This window comes from Felis catus, chromosome E1 (assembly GCF_018350175.1).
Source record: "Felis catus isolate Fca126 chromosome E1, F.catus_Fca126_mat1.0, whole genome shotgun sequence".
NCBI classification, from domain to species: domain Eukaryota; kingdom Metazoa; phylum Chordata; class Mammalia; order Carnivora; family Felidae; genus Felis; species Felis catus.
The window spans coordinates 9747208-9767699 of NC_058381.1; the positions used below are offsets into that span (position 1 = coordinate 9747208).

Here is a 20492-nt window from a genome sequence, read left to right on the forward strand (position 1 = left end):
GATCAAGAGTTGCACACCTCACCGACTGAGCTAGCTAGATGCCCCTGGCATGCTCTTTTTAGTTGTGCATGATAGATACACTTACTTTCTCTAAAAAGGGGAGAGGGGAGTGATTTCTAAGTTGTAATAAATTCTGGCATGGTTAGGAAATGGCACATGTGTTCTGGTTGATAGTTAACTTACCAACTACATGCTATAATATGCTTAGGATATAAGTCTATTAAGGTCTTCATTACTATGGTTTAGATTTTTCCGTAATGATTCAAAAGACTCTTTGTAGTACCTTTTTTAGATAAGTAAGAGCAATTAGCTGTAGAATGCCCTGGATTTCAAGGGCTATTTAATATAAAATGGGAACTGTGGTACTTAAATGATCTTGACCCCCTCCCCCAGTCACACCAATGATAAGTTATTAGTTATTTGGTACACTGAGCCTCTAATGTTAGAGTTCTAAATATAAGATTATTAATGTTTTAAGTATAAATCTTATGCTAGTAAAAATAACACCTAGCAAGGCTGGGTGTATAATAGGTGCTAAATGAATATTTCTTGAATGAAGGTAAAAACGTTAATGATTTGGGGGCTTTTAGTATATTGGGTGTAGAGAATCCTCAGTTGCTAACTCAGTAATTACATGTTGAAGGAATGAGTTAAATGAACTAGAGTATAAATGGACTTAGCAGAAGTGCTTATCTTTTGAGCAGCCCAATTACGAGAAAATCTGTCATGATGAGAATGATAAAAATTATAGAGTAATTTAAAAGTCTGTCAATGTATTCCTTACATAAATGATTTAGAATAAATGTTGGGAGGAAGAATTAAAAGAACCTAGAAAAAATGACATTCAAATGATATTTGCCAAATTCGTACTAAAGCTGAGTATTGTTAGTTAGTAATATCTGGATCATTCTAATATGTATATCATACAGTTACTTTAGGACCTCAATATCTTGTCTTGTTCTACTTTATAAATTGGGCTGTATTTGGAAGCTGGAGAGACTGAATCAGGCTAGAGCCCAACTTCTAAGACTCTAAACAGTGCATTTCTCTCTGGTCAGTCACATTAATCCATGTGGTTTAGATAAGAGGGGTATCCTAATTTTTAATTGTAATGCAGTGGTCCTTTTTTTTCCCCCAAATTTATTTATTTTTGAAGGAAAGAGAGAGCATGAGAGCATGAGTGGGGGAGGGGCAGAGAGAGAGGGAGACACAGAATCTGAAATGGGCTCCAGGCTCTGAGCTATCACCACAGAGCCCGATGTGGGGCTTGAACCCATGAACCGTGAGATCATGACCTGAGCCGAAGTAGGACACTTAACCGACTGAGCCACCCAGGCGCCCCTATATATAGTTCAGTGGTCTTAGAACCACATGGTAATTATATTTTTGATTAATATGATACCAAGGTGTTTATTAATATGACATCAGTTTGGTTCAAGGTGACCGTAGAAACTGGGGCGGTTGATTACATTTTGTCCCAAGGTTAAGTTTTGTTTTAGCTCATCTACCTAGTATGTTTGTCCAGTGATTTGTTAACCAAGTGCCTGAAGACTCTCCTAAGTTGATAGGTATCCATACATAGTTCAGTGTAAAGGATAATTTCCCTTACATTTATACATCCCCCTTATGTAATTGTATACTTGCCGTTAAATTGCTTATATGCAGCATGTTTGATATAAATGTTTTCAATGCAACATCATAGAATAGTTTATAGAATGGTAAACACAGCAAGAATGTGGATTTAACATATAAACAATCACCAGACTGGTACAGTCCACTTGAATTAGGACCATGGTTTTGACTTTTCACAGTCTCACTTAGAAAGTGACAGGCAGCACCGGTTGTCCAACTGTTTGATTGTATTCACCTTAATGTCAGTGGCACAAAAAATTATTGTAGGTGGTGTAAGCCTTTTCACCTGTAGGAAAGCTTGGGGAAAACCTTAGAGGCAATTGTTTTACTTTCCAGGAACATTTACACAAGCTGACCCCTGCTTTAGTTTGAAGCCTTTTCCCTGTAGTGAAGGAGCTCAGACACACACGTCGAGAGAGTTAAAAATTAAACTTGCAGTGCAGGTTTAATGGGATCAGTTCAGTCCAATTAAGAGTTGATGCATCTGTGCAACCGAATCTAGTCTGTTTCTTTTGTTGTTGGTTTCTTTATCTTTTCAGCCCTGAGTACATGATGATTTAAAAGCTGTATTTAGAACCATCTAAATTTCCAGTTTTCCTTTAACAGTACATGACAAAATAGTTTCCACATAGTTGTCAACTTATTGGAAGTGACAAAACAATCACACGGAATTTATAATACACCATGCTGTTAAATTCTCTGGAAAGGAAGACATGATTTTCTTTTGAAGTGGGTCTGTTTTATAAATCTGCACAGCATTAGAGCACTTGATCTAATTCGTTACATTAATATGGCTAAGAAGGGAAGAGTACCATCATCTTAATGGGTACCCCAGAGGCATCTGAAATTCAACACCCAGTGATTCAGGGAGGCATTTTTGCCATGTGGTTTAGAGCTCAGAGTCAGGCTTTTGAAAGATCCCTGGTGGGGTGACCTTGGTTGGGCAACATGGTGTGATTCTTTTGAGCTTCAGTTTCCTCATCTGTGAACTGGTGTTAATAATCTCATTGGTCATGAGGGCTAAGTGAGATAATTCATGTAATCACGGTGCTCTGCACTGTATGTCTATAAATAGTATATAAAAAGTATGTAAACAGTACATACTTAAAAAAAAAATTAAGTATTAACACACAGTGCAGTATTGGGTTCAGGAGTAGAAATCAGTGATTCATCACTTACATACAACACCCAGTGCTCATCACAAGTGCCCTCCTTAGTACCTGTCACTCATCTAGCCCATCTTCCACCCATCTCCCTCCATCAACCCTTGGTTTTGTTCTCTGTCATTAAGAGTCTCTTGTGGTTTGTTTCCATTTCTTCTCGCCCCTGCCCCCACCTTGCCATATGTTCATCTGTTTTGTTTCTTAAATTCCACATATGAGTGAAATCATATGACATTTGTCTTTCTCTGAAGTACATACTGTTCTTAAAAGTTTATTTGTTTTGAGAGAGAGAGAGAGCAAGGGAGGGGTGGAGAGAGGGAGAGAGAGAATCCCAAGCAGGCTCCGCACTGTCAGTGCAGAGCTCAACGTGGGGCCCGAACTGATTGAACTGCGAGATCAGGACCTGAGCTGAAATCAAGAGTCAGACACTTAACTCACTGAGTCACCCAGGCTCCCCATTGAAGGACATGCTTAATATTAGCTGATGACTATAATTGTTTCTAGTTTTTACACAAATCTTAGTAAGCCAGAGAACTCTTTATGCCTTGTGCTAATGAGTCTTTATTTGAAACCAATTATAAACCTTCCTTTTAATAGTGAAATGCTAGAGACCTTCTCTTTAGACAGGAACTTTCACTGCTTACTGTAGTTTAGTAAAGAAAAAAAGAATAAAAAATAAGCGTAGCCGTTTGAAGGGAGAAGACAAATTATTATTCACAGGATAAGATTATCTACCTAGAAAGCCTAAAAGAATCAACTGGAAAGTTATTAGAGCTAAAAGGAAAGTTCATTAAGTTTTTGAGGAAAAAAAAAATGATATGCAGGAACCCACATCTTTCTTTCCTTTGTATCTGCAATAAAAAGTCATATATGTAAAAGATGAAAAAGATGGTTTTCCTAGCAACAAAATGTAAAATACCTTAAAAATATTTTTTAACAAGGAAGGTATAGAAAAGACATACGAGAAAGTCTAGATTCCTCATTTAGGAAACGTTTTTATGGAATGTCCGGTCTCCTGTATTCATAAATTTAATGCCGGTCTAATGAAAATTCCAGTGACGTTTTGTTTGGAGAGGAACTACTTAGAATGATTTTAAATTTAGGTTTACCTGCAAGACTAAATGGGTAAGACTAGGTAAGCAAAAGAGTAACAGGAATTTGTTCTGGCAGACATTAAAATACCCCAAATCTAAATGGTTTGGGTTACAGATGATTTGTACTTTCTTCCTTGTGCTTTTCTGATTTTCCAGAATTACAATGTCCGTGTCATTTTAAAAAAGAAAAAAGTTATGTATTATTCTGTGTATTTTTAAATATTAATGTGACTGCATATCTGATGTACCCACTTAAATGCTTAAAGTTTTTTGTAATGCTTAATGTAGAGGTAAATCATACGATTTTTGTTAGCATTATTATAGTACAATTCATGGTTTTATAAACTGGTGTAGGTTTTTTGGATTAGTTTGGTCTGTGTCCTTTGAAAGGCTTCTTCCATTTCTGAATCATGTTTATTTTTCTGACTGTTAAGTGGTGGGTTCCGACAGGCCAAATAAAAGGGTTGAGATTCTCAGAGATCTAAGTCAAGCAAGACTCGAATTCACAGAATGGCCGGATGATCTGAGGTTTGCCTGTTGTGATCCTTATTGCATGTGGAAACGCTCGTTTTCCTATTGAGGAGAAAAGGAAGTGCTCGGTCTTTTAAAGGGAAAAATCATAACTGAATTTTTGAGGATTTTCTTAGGGTCCTAGTGATGGTGCATACACAGATGTAACCTCTGTGTGGGTGGATTCCCCCCAGGAATTTTAGATTTTAATTCATTAGTATATAGTCGGATCTGCCCCTGGATGGTGTGGGCTTGGTCCTTTCACACTTACTATTTTCGTCTGGGGTTCTTCCCTTATTTTGATAACTTTAACTTTCATAGGAAAATCAGTCGCCTATATGCCCTATGCTGAGGTCACACGTGCCCTAGAACAGGAAGCACAGATGCACAGTACCGCAGCAAGGTCAGCATCACCGTGTAGGCTCTCTCCGAGAGAAGTCAGTAAAGCCGCTCCACAGCCTATGAGTGCAGCCCGCTATAGTGTCCCGCCAGGTAAATATCGTTCCTCTGTGCAGTGGCTGCTGGCCATCTACCTACCGGTGCTACACATGGGTGGTTTCCAGGACATGCCCTTCCCGTTTCAGAAGTACCTTCTGGTTTCTCTACATCCCACCATCACTCGTATTCAGTTGAGATTTACCGGGGCCGCTGGGAAGTTTGTGTCCACACGTGTCCACTGTGACATTGACTGGCTTTTCTGTTACGAGTACCTGTACTTTTGAAAAATCTTGAGATCCCCTCCCCCACCGTAAGAGATTCCCGAGTCTGTGAGAGCCAGAATCCGTGAATGGTGCTCAAATTCTGCAGGATGCAAAAGGGGACATACAGCTGGTTGTCAGTTGCGTCTGTATGTTCTCCCCAGTTGCCGCATCAGCTGCTCGTAAGAAGCAGGTCCAAAGAGCGATGGGCGAGAGAGAGAGAGAGAGGATTATTAAAGATTGCCATTTGCCGATGCTAAGCAGAAGTAGGTTGAAATGAACATCAGCTTGCAAGCTCCGGTTTGACAGGGAGTTGGATATTTCAGCCTCCCAAATACCATGTGTGACCTGAATGTGTATACGGCTTTAATTCAAGTGAAAGAGAAATTTAAAATAGAAATGCTCATCTTCAGCCTCATCTTGCACTCCAAATCCAATTTGTGATTTAAAAATTCAGGAATGACTGAGATAGGTGGGGTGTTGCAAACTACGAAATGGACTGTTTTAAATCATCTTTTTCTTCCTTTTAAAAGTCCTGCAGCCTGCTCCACATCAAGTGATAACCAATCTCCCCGAAGCGGTTCGGCTTCCGACAACTCGACCCACGAGGCCACCGCCTCCACTTATTCCATCATCTAAAACCACAGTGGCTTCTGAAAAACCCTCTTTCATCCTGGGAGGCTCCATCTCGCAGGTAAAAACGCCTTCTCTCCTCAGGAGATTTCTGTTGAGGATTGCTTTCTGTCACTGATTTGTCAGAGTCTTAAATGAAAACCTATATACGAAGAGGCCATGACCAGAAAATATGGCGGTCGTCGTACTCAGTGCCACGCTCCGGAAGCTTGTGTGCGTTGGGTGCGCAGAGTGAGTGGCCTTGGCACACTGTCTGGTTTAACTTTGCGAGGCACTTCTGTGCCCTGAAGTTGAGTGTAGCGTAGATGAAAGAGGAGTCTCTTCAGAGGAATCTTTTCAAGTACTCAGATATGTGTTGACCAACTATTACAAAGGCTCTAAATACCAGTTCATTCTGACTTTGGCCACTGTATCTTTCTTTTTTCCTGGTGTTACTTTTTTTTTTTTTTTTTTTAATACGGTGTTATCTTTTTTTTTTTTTAATTTTTTTAATGTTTGTTTATTTTTGAGAGAGAGGGAGACAGAGGGAGACATAGCGTGAGCAGGGGAAGGGCAGAGAGACAGAGAGGGAGACACAGAATATGAAGCAGGCTCCGTGCGCCACGCTGTCAACACAGAGCCTGAGGTGGGGCTCAAACTCACAAACTATGAGATCATGACCTGAGCTAAAGTTGGACCCTCAACCGACTGAGCCACACAGGTGCTCCAAATGTGGTCTTCTCTTAATTGTTGTAAAGTGTTGACTCATGTGCAGGACCAGCAGTGACCACACCCCTGTCAGGTTATAGAACCATTTCATCACTCCAGAAAGTTTTCTCACGCCCTTTCGGCCTGAAGCAATCCTAGTTTTGCTTTCTACTGGCACAGATTAGTTTTGCCTTTTCTAGAACTTCATGTAAATGGACTCATACAGTGTGTACTCTTCTGTGTCTTCTTTAACATAGCATAACGGCTTTAGGGATTCATCCAGGGTTTTGTGTCATCAGTAGTTTTTTTTTTTTTTTTTTTTTTTTTTTATTGCCAAATAATACTACATTGTATGAACATACTGGTTTGTTTATCCATTTTCTTGTTAATGGAAGCATGAGCTATTTCTTGTTTTTGGCTACAGTGAATAAAGCTGATACAAACATTATACTGGGCTCTTTATACATATAATGTTTTCATTTCTCTTGTATACTCCCCTGAGAGTGGAATTGCTGAATATATGTTATGCTTTACTTTATAATTTTCCAGAGTGGGTCTCCAGTTTGACACCACTACCCCCAACACATAAGCCTTCACGTTGCTTTGCCGTTGGCAGTCTTTTTTATCTTGGTTTTATTAGTGGGTATGTAACATTTGATGGTGGCTCCAGTTTGCATTTCCCTGAAAACAAAGATGTTGAGCACTTTCTCGTATATTTATTGGTCATTTATGCATCTGATTGTGAAGTGACTGTCTTACTATCTGTTTTTATTGGGATTTTTGGTTAGTAGATTGTAGAAGTTCTTTATATGTTGTGGATGAAAGGTCTCTGTTACAAAGTTTTTTCTCTTCTTTGTGGCTTTTGTGTCTTACTGATATGTTTTGATGAGCAGAAATTTGAAATTTTGTTGTGATTGTTGTAGCTTTCTTTATAAGTCCTGAAATCATGTGCTGTGAGTCCTTGTAAGGGCTTTTGTTTTTCAAGATTGCTCTGCCTCTTCTCTGTGACTTGGGCATTTCCATATAAATTATATAGGTGAGCTTTGACCAGAACTTCTGCTGGGATTATGGCAGGGGTTGCCTTAAATCTATAGATTATTTTGGGATACATATGAAGATCTTGAGAATATTGAATCTTCTAATCCATGAACATGCTTATCTTTCCATATTTTAGGTCTTTAATTTCTCTCAACAGTATTTCATAGTTTTCACTGTAGAGGTTTTGTTAGATTTCTTTTCAGTTAATTATTTGTAACGTATTTTATGTTTTCATGTGTGGGTCATACTTTCTTGTTTCTTGTAAATTTTGGTTAAAAACTGGATATTTTACATAACAGAATGTGGCAACTGTGGAAAATGGATTTTCCTCTCTCCCTAGGGTTTGCTGTTGTTGCTATGTGTGTTGGTATTTGCTTTGTGACTTTTCTGAACTAACTCTGTAAAGTCTGTATTCTTGTGACCTGTGTGGCCATTGAAGTCACTGTTTGGTTCACCTGGTGGCCAGCTAATTGCTGGACAGACTTCAGTGCCTAGAATCAGTAAGCGTCCCAGTCTTGACTGAGTAGCTCTGTGTGTGTGTTGGGGCACGCCTTCGACATTCAGCCTGGTACCTGACAATCCTGCCTTAGTCTTCTCTTCCTGCTTCCACAGAGCTTTGAGGTCAGCCAGAGTTGAGAATTCAAGGCCTTCTCAGGTCTTTCCTAGGCATCTGCACAACCTTGCACATGCACATGGCCTCCTAGATTGTTAGGAATACGTTGGAGTTTTTCAGATCCCCTTTAAACATCTCATTCCTTGGCTTTTCCTTTAAAGGTGTTTGGTTAGCCTCTCATTTGCCTTCTTGGTTATCTACTGCCCCAGGCAGTGAAGAATTTCAGTCATTTGACTCTGATAGTTTTTGACAAGCGTCCCCACCGTAGTCAGGTCAAATAAAGACAGCCTTGCAAATGGGTCTTCCAGAGAACCAGAAGGAATAATGACAGTTATCTGGGAATGAGGGTTTTAGGGAGCCCAGCCCTGTTCTTTCCCCTCCAGTGGCTGCCAGGCTGATGGTTTTCACCATGGTTGAGGGTTGTTGATTTTCACTGCCGCCACCGAGCTTGGCCAGGAGTATATGAGATGAAATAGAACAAGTTCAGATGCCACGAAACCCACTGTTCTTACTTAGATTCTGCTGGTTTTCTCGAACACATGCGCCCAGATTTCCACAACCCTTTGGTTAATTTTCACATTAAAGGTTGTTGTTGTTGTTTTATAATTTTTACTGGTTGCCTTTGTGGAGGAGAGTTTTCCGAAGTCCTTACTCTTGGTTTTCACTGATGTCAGTGTCCTGTAGCATTTTTAAGAGGCATAATAGTAGCTTACGTTTTGAGTGTAGTGTTAAGTGCTTTATTTATGTAGTTTGTTAACAATAAATTATTTACATGAAATTTATGGTGGTTTCAGAAGACCTATCTTGCTCCTTTTAAAAATATTTTTAATGTAAGCGATCCATGATAAGGATTCTCTTGCTTTGCAAATACCTGTTCTTAACTTGGGGCAGTGGGGGTGTAAATTTTTATAAACAGAAACACGAGCATTAAATTTATTGTTGACCTTGTGAAAAGACAATGTTATTTTAGTCTTTTAAAATTATTTTTAGGGAACACCTGGCACTTACTTGACTTCTCATAATCAGACTTCCTACACTCAAGAAACAGCTAAGCCCTCAGTGGGTTCTATCTCTCTTGGATTGCCACGGCAACAGGAATCTGCCAAATCAGGTCAGTGAGTAAATACTCATAATGTGCCTGCATTTGTAGCATCACACTCGGCAATTCAGCCCTTGATCTCTTCATGTGTGTCTCTTGCTTTGGTCCATAGCTACTGTGCCCTACATCAAGCAGGAGGAGTTTTCTCCCCGAAGCCAGAACTCCCAGCCTGAGGGTTTATTGGTCAGGGCACAACACGAAGGAGTGGTCAGAGGTAAAATATGCTGTTTGGCGGAAATGTTAAACTTTTCTTCCCAATAAATTTATTAAAGTAAGTCACTAATATGGTTTAACTATGGGGTTTTAAGTTAGAACCTGTACATTCTAAATTTTTCTTTCTGTATAAAAATAATTGAAAACTGTGAGATTCCGTATTTTAGTAATCCTCTTTAATAATTGCATCATTATTTTAAAAGTGCATTTCAGTAAGACGCAGCTATTCTTTTCGCTGCTGTGTCCTTCTCTCAGCCCTCCTCCAAGTAGGGACTGGTGTGTGTGTGTTTGCAGTGGCAGAAGGTTAAGTTGCTAATACTTTTGGTTTTCTTCAGGTACTCCAGGAGCCATTCAAGAAGGAAGTATAACTCGGGGGACTCCAACCAGCAAGATTTCCCTGGAAGGCATCCCATCCCTGCGGGGCTCCATCACTCAGGTTAGTTGTGATCGTGCCCAAAATCCCGGACAAGAGCTGATGAGAAAACCAGAAGTCCGGTTTCAAGAGCTCTGGCTGTTACAGCAGTACAGTTTTGTGATTAAGTTGTTTGTTGTTCTGGATTATGGGACTGGATCTCAGTGGTAATAAACCCAAATCTATAAAACTGTCTGCAGAAAGACATTAATGTAATCGTTTTGACCACAAGCCGTATTCTCTATTCTGCAGGTCATTTGACAAGGTCACTTATTTGCAAATGGGCAGAAGAAACAAGTTCTGATTGATGTAGTTCTTACTGTCTTCCTGGCAAAGCTTTTACCATGTGTTGAGCTTAAGTAGAAATGGAGAAGAAGAGCATTATAACTTATTTGCTCGCCTTTGCCCCCTGTGAAAAAGAAGGTCCTACAGTCCCGGCCTATAAGCCGCCTTGCTAGAGTCTAATGCTAACCCGGGAGATATGGATGATGTTGATAAAAGCATCACAAGTCAAGTATCTTCTTCCAATTTTAGGTTAAATAAGTTGCCAACTTTCATTGGGGAAAGGTCTTTCTTTTCCTCCATTAGATGTTAGTTTGAAGTGTAACAGGCATTAGCCTCTTTATTCTTGTAGATCTGGGAAGGGAAAATTCTATTTTGGGAAATGATTGTAAACAGATTTTTTTGCACATTGAACCTGTTACAGGATTTCTATTCTGTTCTTCTTCCTTGTCTTTTGTCCTTGTTCCCTAGGACAGTGGTTGTTAAAAGTGTGGTCCCCAGGCCAGCAGCATCAGTGGGACCCGGGAAGTTGTTAGGCATGTAAATGAAGTCTCATCTGTGGGGGCGGCGCCCAGCAGTCTGTGTTTCCAGCCCTGCAGTGATTCTGCTGGATGTCCAGTCGAGAACCACACCCTAGGACCCTGCTGACCCAGGGTAGTCTGTCCCCTAGAGCGTCAGCACCTCCTGGGAGCTTGTTAGAATAACGCAGAAATTTTAGTCCCCTCTTCAGATATTGAATTAGCGTCTCCATTTTAACAAGATTCACCAGTGACTCCTTTCTGAGACGTGGTTTATGGAGTATGTGGCATAGTGATCTAGAAAGTTACATATTAACTCTTCTCATCTCTCCTTCTAAATTTGACCAAAATATACATCCCCTTGAGATTAGTTTTCAGAAATAAGCAAACACTTCAGTAGCGGAGAAGAGAAATAAATGGCTTATGTATATTATTATCTCTTCTTGGTCATTTTCACTCTGGTAACCACGCTGTGGGTAGGAGGACAGAATGAACTGGATCGAATGAGGCTAGGCTGTTCTCTGTTTATTTTCAAACCAGTCTGCGCACATGGCATGAGCACTTCCGAAGTAGGCGTTAAGGATTTTCAGATGTTTGCTCCCAGGCTCGTTGAATGGCCGTACAAGTAGATGTTTTGTTCTTGTCTTTCTTCCTGCTGTAAGCATGTGGTTTCAGATTGTCCTCACTCGAGTTTTGGGGACACTTAATGTGGGAGTGGGCTGGGTCTGGGCCTGCCACTCTCATTTCAACCCAAGCAGCTCACTTTTATAAAGTGTTCTACACATTAGGTGCCATGAGTGATTTTGCTAGAAAGGGAAGGGTTTACTGCTTTAAGGAAGGCTTAGAAAGAACCACGGCCATAGGCACCCTAGAAGAGGACTACTGAATTATGGTGAAAGTTCAGATGATGTGGCCTAAACTGAATCCACATCACAGAATGGAGGCATCTGAGTTTTGTCATTCCTGCCCCCCACGTCCCCCATTGGTGACCAGAAGGCACACAGTTTGGGAACTGCAGGTTCTTTTTGTCTTACGACAATGTGAGAGCAAGTTGTGGACTCTAAATTTAAAACTTTATTACCTCTTTTTTATTAGACATTTTGAAAAAAAAAGTATTACATTTGCATGATTTTGGGTCTTAAGACAGATTTTTTTCCCCCCTGGGCATTAAGAGGTTTGACCTCAAGGTGGGGAAGAAAGCTGATTTGACTCATATATACATACCTGTTTTGTATGGCAGGGTTCAAGGACAAAAAGGTACAGTGTTTCTTAATGTTTATACAAACTTAATGTCTGGTCCTCTTGTGTCTTTGACCTTCTTTGTAGATACGGTTTGATCTCTCAGTGTGGTAGGTTAAGTTTTCTGAGTGTCTCGCGTTTCCTCTAAATCCGAGTGTTTATGTTTGATTCGATGGCAGGGTACCCCAGCTCTGTCACAGGCTGGCATACCAGCTGAGGCTCTGGTGAAGGGATCCATTTCTAGAATGCCCATTGAAGAGAACAGTCCTGAGAAGGGCAGAGAGGAAGCGGCATCAAAAGGTCATGTTATTTATGAAGGCAAAAGTGGACACATCTTATCATATGACAGTAAGTATGTCATCTGTACTCTGAAGCCAGAACTGTAACGTGTGATTAAAACATGGACTCTGGGGGCGCCTGGGTGGCGCAGTCGGTTAAGCGTCCGACTTCAGCCAGGTCACGATCTCGCGGTCCGTGAGTTCGAGCCCCGCGTCGGGCTCTGGGCTGATGGCTCAGAGCCTGGAGCCTGTTTCCGATTCTGTGTCTCCCTCTCTCTCTGCTCCTCCCCCGTTCATGCTCTGTCTCTCTCTGTCCCAAAAATAAATAAACGTTGAAAAAAAAAATAAAAAAATAAAATAAAATAAAACATGGACTCTGGTTCCCCACCTACTTGCTTGGGGGAGTTAGTTTTCCTTCCTGAGCCCAAGTTTAATCTCTGTAAAAGGGGTTAACAGTAGTGCCTTCTCATGGAACTTTTGTGAAAATTTAACTCAGATGGAGACAGTGAATGAAAAGTGATAGACCGTGTAGAGCCCATAGTAAGTGGTTCTGTAAGTGGTAGCTAACATCACCTGTGGCCAGTTGATTTAGCCTAAGAAAATATTCTTTGTTTCACTGTAGTAGAATCACTTTTATCTTAAGGATCTCTTTTATGCATTAAGAATTAGGGAGTAGGAGCGCCTAGGGGGCTCAGTCGGTTGAGCGTCCGACTCTTGATGTGGGCTCAGGTCATGATCTCACAGTCCGTAGGGTCAAGCCCTTCATCAGGCTCCATGCTGACAGTGGAGCCTTTCTGGGATTCTCTCTCCTCCTCTGTCTCACTCTGCCGCTCCCTCCCTCACTTGCGTTCTCTGTCTCAACTTGAAAACTTAAAAAAAAAAAAAAAAAAAAAAAAAGAATTAAGGAGTAGATACTAGTCTGATAATCCTGGAAAGGGCATTGAATTTAAATTCTACTTAAATAAAACTAGTTTAATGTCTGTGTGTGTCAACATTTTCTTTAGATGTATTCTTAGGTTATATTTTCTCATTAACGTTACAACAGTGATTCAGTTATGGTATCACAGCCAAGCGAGGGACTGGATTTGCGTTCCCATTTGCAACTTTTTTGTGAACCGAGTAGTCCTTAGTCATGCTTTATCTTTCTCTTTGAATACAGCGACATAAGGTATGCCAGCAACAGTGACTGATGTAGAACACATGGTAACTTTCTTATTTCCTTCCTCCTTTCTTGTGTTAACATTTCTGGCATACACTGATTTACATTTTGCTTCTGGAGGAAGAAATTAACGGACATTGCCTAAGCCAGAAGTCTGGATGTCATCCTTGACACTTCCTTCTCTTCCCCCTCCAGTCAGTCCTAAGTTGTTTCCGTTTTCTTTTCTGAATTCTCTGGAATCCATCCATTGCTCTATATTCCCCACTGCCACCATCGTCTTTGAGCCGGACAACTCGGCAGCCGCCTCACTGATCTCCCCACCTTTCGTCGTAGCCCATGTTCAGAACCGTATCACGTCACTTCCTCCTTGACTCTTCATTGCTTTAAAGTCATCGTACGCCCCTTCCTTTGGCTTCATCCCCCTTCTACCACCTGCTGTCAGCTCCTCTCTCAGGCCGTTCCCTTCCCACCTTCTCCCTTACCTGCTTTGCTCTGCCTGCCACGCACTCTCGCTCCAGCCCCGACCCCCACACCAGCGACGGTCCCACCGTGTCTCACCTTGGGGGTCTGTGTGCTCACTGTTCCCTTGGACTGTACCACCTCCTGTTCCCTTTACCTCTCACTTGAAGCACCTCCTACTTGTCCTTTAGTTCTCAGCTTGCACATGACTTCTAGGCAGCCTCATCCGAGCCTTTTAAGTGTTGGGTTCACCCACACTGTTCTTACAGGACGTTGCGCCACTCTTTTCATAGTCCTGACTGCACTCTACAGCAGTTCCCTGGTACTTTATCTGCACCCGCCACGATTGGGTGAGTTTCATGAGGGGAGGGGCTTAATTTGGTCACCTTCTCTGCAAGCCTAGCTTATGCCTGGCACTCAAATATATTTGAATTAATGAAGAAAATTTTCATAAATATCATCCACATGGCAGTATGTCGTAAGTTGACTAGTTTTTATGTCATTATTTTTATAAGATAGACTATGAAACTAAGATAAATGATTTACTGTAGAAGAGGTCTTGGGCGCTGAGCAATTCTTGTTTCTATATTCTACAGACATTAAGAATGCCCGAGAAGGGACAAGGAGTCCAAGAACAGCTCATGAAATCAGCTTAAAAAGAAGCTATGAATCAGTGGAAGGAAATATAAAGCAAGGGTTGTCAATGAGGGAGTCTCCTGTGTCAGCACCACTAGAGGGTAAAATGTTGTTTCCAGAACATTTATTCTAGATACATATAATTTTGTACAGCAAATTTGCATGGCTGGGTTAGGTTGTATTCAGTCTGTTATTTCTACCTGAGATTTCTATTCATATTAACATATAAATGAAACCTACATTAATGTTATCATAGTAATAATATAAACACAGTAAAGTATATAATATATAATTAATACTTTATTAATATGCTTATTAATATGTTTAAATTTATATTCATATCTACATATACCTCAAGTACGTGACAGTGGAAGGGAGTAAAAGTAAACATCATTGTCATATCATGTGCTCATGCAATTTGAAGATTATTCCTGCTAGGGTTAAGTGAATTGAAAAATGTAAAATTCATTCTGAGAACTTTGTTTTTATTGTGAGGCAGTTAAAGTCGTGTCATAGAACAAAGACGTGTATTTGAATTTCAGCTGCACCCTTTCCTGATGAATTTCTCCTCACGAGTTTCATCTTCTAAAGGGATTGTAGTTACCATTGTGTGAGGATTGGAGACGGGTGTCCAGCCTTGTGCTGACCGTACACGATGTGCATGATACATGATAGCTGTGTTTTATTTTGTTAATGGCTGACTTTCTTTAAATCTTAACCTGCCTCGAGTGTTTCATGTTATTCTAGGTGAAATACTAAAAACAGGGTAAGGATTCTTCAATCTTAGAAGTCCTGTGCAATTTTCTAAGAGCTGGATTCTCTCCATGTTAAAAAATTAAAAAACAAAAAACCTCACTTCCCTTCCTTTTAGGGTAAATGCATGTGATTATTTCCAGTCCTTGAGCCAGTTTTTTTCTGATATGATGTGAAGCTTTTTAAGAGGTTATTTATAGCTCTTTCATTTTGATTTGCATATTTTCGTTCATGTATGTTGCCTGTGTATGAGGTGCCCATCTTTCATGTTTCCCTTTCTCAGAGGTCTAGTTCAGAGCTAGACAGTGGTCCTCAGCCTCTCTGTGCCCTCTCACCTGGAGAAAGAAGCATTGGGATTTTGCATTTAGCTTTGGAAGTGTCTTTCTTTCCTTTTTGATTTATAATAGATGTCTTCTGTGATTATTTTCTATTTAGGAGAACATTTACAAAGGAACAAATGATGTCACATTGGGTACTTCCAACTTTTTTTTTTTCTTCCATGATACCCTCTGAATAGCTCACAAATTTAAGATGATCTCTCTCCATAAAGCTTTTATCAAAAAGTCTATACTCTATGGTCAGTATAAAGTATGTGAAAATTGAAATACACATCGTGTTTAATGCTTGAATTGCTTTCTTGCTTTGAAAGGGCTGATATGCCGAGCATTACCCAGGGGGAGCCCTCATTCTGACCTCAAAGAAAGGACTGTGCTGTCTGGTTCCATAATGCAGGGTAAACTCTTTGCTTGTTTTGGCTTTTTTATTCATGATGGCCTCATTGGCAAAGTACTTTGACATTAATGTGCAGCGCATGAAACCTGCTTTGCAAGTATTTTCCCTTTTGAAATATTAGATACTTGATGTCCGCTCTTCTGTTTCTGGGCTACATAGTTTATTTGAAAATGATAGTTGCCTAATCTTTGAGTAGAGAGACATTTTTCTTATGTAAGAACCATTCTCTGAATGTGATAAACAAACGTATTAAATCTTGAACAACGCCCATAAAATGATGACTTAGGGATGTGTTGTAAACAGAAAATTGATTAGAAACTGCCAGATGATAAGGTATTAAATTTTTTCAGTAACGGTAAAATGTACGTAACAACATTTACCATTTTAACAGTTTTTGAGCGTACAGCTCAGTGGCATTGTTATGCGACCATTGGCATTATTTTAACAAGTATTTTTTCTTTAATTTTTTCTTGAAGGCACACCAAGAGCAACCACCGAAAGCTTTGAAGATGGCCTAAAATATCCGAAACAGATTAAAAGGGAGAGTCCTCCCATACGAGCATTCGAAGGCGCCATTACCAAAGGAAAACCATATGATGGTATTACCACCATCAAAGAAATGGGGCGTTCCATTCATGAGATTCCACGGCAAGATATTTTAACTCAGGAAAGCCGTAAAACTCCAGAGGTGGTCCAGAGCACAAGGCCAATCATTGAGGGTTCCATCTCCCAGGTAACTGGAACAGGGTTCTTTCTGTCAGCCATTCCGCTTCAGACTGTGATATTCATGGAGCATTTTAAAAAGCACGACTTAATAATCATAAGTAGTTCTCGTGAGGTCTGATGTCTTGGAGGTAAACGTGAAAGTTTACGTATGCTTTATCATTCGTTTTCTCGTGTGTGTATTGTGGAGTGTGTGTCGCGAGAAGGCGCATAGCTCTGGATCGGTGAGCCTGTGACAGAGACATCCACACAGACAGTAAGGGTCACCAGAACAAACTGTGGTTGCCGTGGGCCGTACTGACATGGGATGGAGGAGTCTTCCGCTGCCTTGGGCTACCTGTGCCGTTTGTTTCCTTTAGGGTACACCGATAAAGTTTGACAGCAACTCAGGTCAATCTGCCATCAAACACAACGTCAAGTCTTTAATCACGGGGCCTAACAAACTACCCCGTGGAATGCCTCCACTGGAAATTGTGCCAGAGAACATCAAAGTGGTAGAACGGGGGAAATATGAGGATGTGAAGGCAGGCGAGCCAGTGCGTTCCCGACATACATCGGTGGTAAGCTCTGGCCCCTCAGTTCTTAGGTCAACACTTCATGAAGCTCCCAAAGCACAACTGAGCCCAGGGATCTACGACGACAGCAGTGCCCGGCGGACGCCTGTGAGTTATCAGAGCACCATGTCCAGAGGCTCGCCTATGATGAACAGAACTTCGGATGGTGCGTTACTCTTCTGTCCTTGTCTGCTCATTTTTACTCGCGTTCCCCAAACCTCTGGCAGATAGTAAATGCTGAAGTGTTAGCTTTCGATTGTCACGAGATCTGTAGGTTGTGCTGGATGCGAGGGCTGTAGGGAAGGCTACCAGGTGAAAAGCTGATACAATTGCAGGTAAGATATCTAATACTTTAATCACGTGCACGGTATGCTGGAGTCCAGAAATGCTCTGGAATAAGTACGTTCTCAGAGTGGATTTGCAGCTAACCCTACAAGGTTTTCTGGAAGTCAGTGTTGACAACTGCTCCGCGGCAGTCTGGCATGGCAGTTGAAAGCTTAGGCCACAGAGCAAGACTGCCTAGCCTCGAATTAAGGTTCTTCTTCCTGCACGGACTTGTATCGGTTACGTAACTTAACGTAATATTAAGGCTTCCCTTCCTGGGCTGTTGTGAAGGCCAAGTGAACTAATGTGTCTGAAGACCTTTAAAAGGAAAGAATGAGTAGTACTTGGCATGTATGAAGGACTCGATAAACGCAAACTGTTGTCGTTGCCGGTATTGTTACTGTTGTCACTGTGACTCCAGGGCTTTCTGCTGCCAGCGGGTACATGAGTAAGGTAAGAGGCATTGATTTTTACCAGGCGGTCCCTGAAACGATCTGCAGACCTTAGCAATGTCCTCACTCATCATTTTAAGCTTTATTGCAATACATTATTTATTGAGGGCTCATGTGCAAGATCCTGGCTGGACACCGTGAGAGCTGTCGCGGTGAAGTGCTTTGTGCAGTGGGAGGAGGAGAAGAGAAGAGGGAAGAGTCTGCTGGGCAGTAGGACGGTGAATGCAGATCCTTGGGCCCAGTTTTGAAGGAGAATTGCCTCCCCCTCTGCCGCCCATTCCGAGGGAGAAGGCACTCTGTTTGAGCAAGCTGGGGCTCAGAAGGGGACGTAATAAACCACTACGATTTCTTGGTGTCATCAGGCAGGTTTGTGTAATCATGGCTAAGTTGATATTATCAAAATATTAATAATTAGACGGAGGTGAGGACTGATCAATGCCACTGATACACTCAGTGTAATGGTACATTGTATGTTCTGTGTGTTTTGCAACAATAATTAAAAACAGTTGAGGGTGATGGCCACTACGTGTTGGCATATGGTAAGCATCAGGGGCATAATCCAACCTCTGAATACTATTGTTTAAAAAGAGGCTGAAGGAGGGAGGTGGTTGATACTGGTGAGCTTGTAAGAAAGTCTTTGTGGAAGTAGAGAGCAAGGAAAAATAGTATAACTTCAGGACTAGTGGGCCACAGGGAGGCTGGGTGACGCAGGCAGAGAGGGGGTTGTGAGTTGATATACGTACGTGTGGGGTCGAAAAGAATTTGCAATGTTAGAGTCATACAGAACACAAAAATCATTTATAATGGGACTTAAAGAGGAGTGTTGAACTTCAATTTTAATCTTAATATTAGGTGATAAAATGCTGGTGCTGTGATCCAAAAGGCGGTGGTCTCCAAATCTCAAAAGCTTCTACTAGTTCTTCCCATTTGCGTAAGATTAACTATTAAATGTTTGGTGGAACCAGATAAAAATATAAATATCGTCTGTATTTGACTGGGTGAGAAATGGAGAAATACAGCTGACCCTTGAACAACACGGGTTTGAGCCGCGTGGGTCCACTTAGGTGGATTTATTTTGTTTGAGCAAATACAGTGCTCTCTGTAAATGTATCTCTCTCTTAGAATTTTCTTAACATTTTCTTTTCTCTAGCTTACCGTATTGTAAGAATATAGGGCATAATACATACAACACATAAGATGACGTGCTGATCAACTGTTTATGTTACCAGTGAGGCTTCCAGCCAATAGTATAGTAGGCTGTTAGTTTATGGGGAGTCTAACGTTATGTATGAATTGTTGACTGTTGCAGGGGGCTGGGGCGCTTGGCACCTCTAACCTTGCATTGTTCAAGGGTCAACTGTATAATCCTACTTCACAAGTTTTCTTAAGAAGTCGTGGGGTTGCCTTTCTTTTTTTCTTTTTTTCCAGTTACCATCTCTTCTAGCAAGTCTACCAATCATGAAAGAAAATCGACACTGACCCCTACCCAGAGGGAAAGTATACCGGCGAAGTCTCCGGTGCCTGGGGTGGACCCGGTAGTAAGCCACAGCCCTTTTGATCCCCATCACAGGGGCAGCACCACGGGAGAGGTTTATCGGAGCCATCTTCCCACGCATTTGGATCCCGCCATGCCGTTTCACAGGGCTCTGGATCCTGGTAAGCACAGCGTGTGGTGAGGATGTATGGCGAAGAAACGATGTACCTGTACGACTTTTTAAGCTCCGTTTATTAAAGTGTAATACGCAGACTGTTGCGTACGTTGTTAGTGTGCAGCTCACTGACCTTTCACACACTCCACACCCCCACGTTACCAGTTCTGAAATCCCGAAACGAAGGAGTACCGGCACCCGTTACAGAACAGAAACAAAGAGGTATGGCATTTGGTTAAGCTGATTGAAAAGGTGGGCCCATGTGAAGGATTGTTTTTAGATGACACAGGCATACCTTAAACATTTGAATTCACCGTATAGACATTCATTCACCAGAATTCTGATCTTGGGCCAGGGTCCACCGATGAAACTGCACCCTTTTCTTTGCTACATAAACGATACTCACATTTCCATGTTTGCTTTTTTAAGTGAAGCTGGAATTTAAAATCACTTGAATCGCACTACAGAATCCTTTCAGATTTTTTTTTTTTTTTTTTTTTTGTCTTTTAAAATTATCTTGTCCATACGTGATTCAGCTTCTGTCTTGAGTCTTTCCAAAGCAGTTGACTTAGTTTCCAGAGAAACCACTTTTTGTTCTTCCCTCAACAACCTCCAGATTCTTTCATTAAGTTACGTAATCACAGTGGCAGGTACGGCAGGAAGGAACTTTGGAACAGACAGACGGCCTCTGGCTGTGGGTGAACATCCCTCATGTAGGTGCAGGAGTCCGTCCGTTTTCTAGCGAGCAGTCTGTGCTGGGCTCAGGGTCATGTGCTCTACTGAGGGAAAGGAGCCCTGTCAGTGTGTCGGTGGCTGTCCTGATGCACCTGCTGGGCCAGCAGCCCCCTGTCCTCCCCGCCCCCGGTGCCCGCTCCCCTCGCCCACCGACCCTGCCTCAAATGTGTTTTCTGCTCATCCTCTCCTCTCTCCTAAATTGCTCGC

At 41.4% G+C, this 20492-nt stretch overlaps 1 protein-coding gene across 13 annotated transcripts in view; it reads left to right on the plus strand.

Moving 5' to 3' along the window:
• Positions 1-20492, plus strand: part of NCOR1 (nuclear receptor corepressor 1) — a 159778-nt gene that overhangs the window by 116204 nt on the left and 23082 nt on the right. For 9 of the 13 annotated variants that reach the window (XM_023244071.2, XM_023244079.2, XM_023244076.2 and 6 more), the window contains 11 exons: positions 4721-4891; positions 5631-5791; positions 9059-9179; positions 9280-9381; positions 9716-9816; positions 12011-12179; positions 14324-14464; positions 15766-15849; positions 16325-16581; positions 16931-17291; positions 19330-19557. In XM_023244071.2, coding sequence (XP_023099839.1) covers positions 4721-4891; positions 5631-5791; positions 9059-9179; positions 9280-9381; positions 9716-9816; positions 12011-12179; positions 14324-14464; positions 15766-15849; positions 16325-16581; positions 16931-17291; positions 19330-19557 — 1896 coding nt within the window. The remainder of the gene's footprint in view (positions 1-4720; positions 4892-5630; positions 5792-9058; positions 9180-9279; positions 9382-9715; positions 9817-12010; positions 12180-14323; positions 14465-15765; positions 15850-16324; positions 16582-16930; positions 17292-19329; positions 19558-20492) is intronic. The other 4 variants (XM_023244078.2, XM_023244083.2, XM_023244080.2 and 1 more) reach the window with 1 other exon arrangement.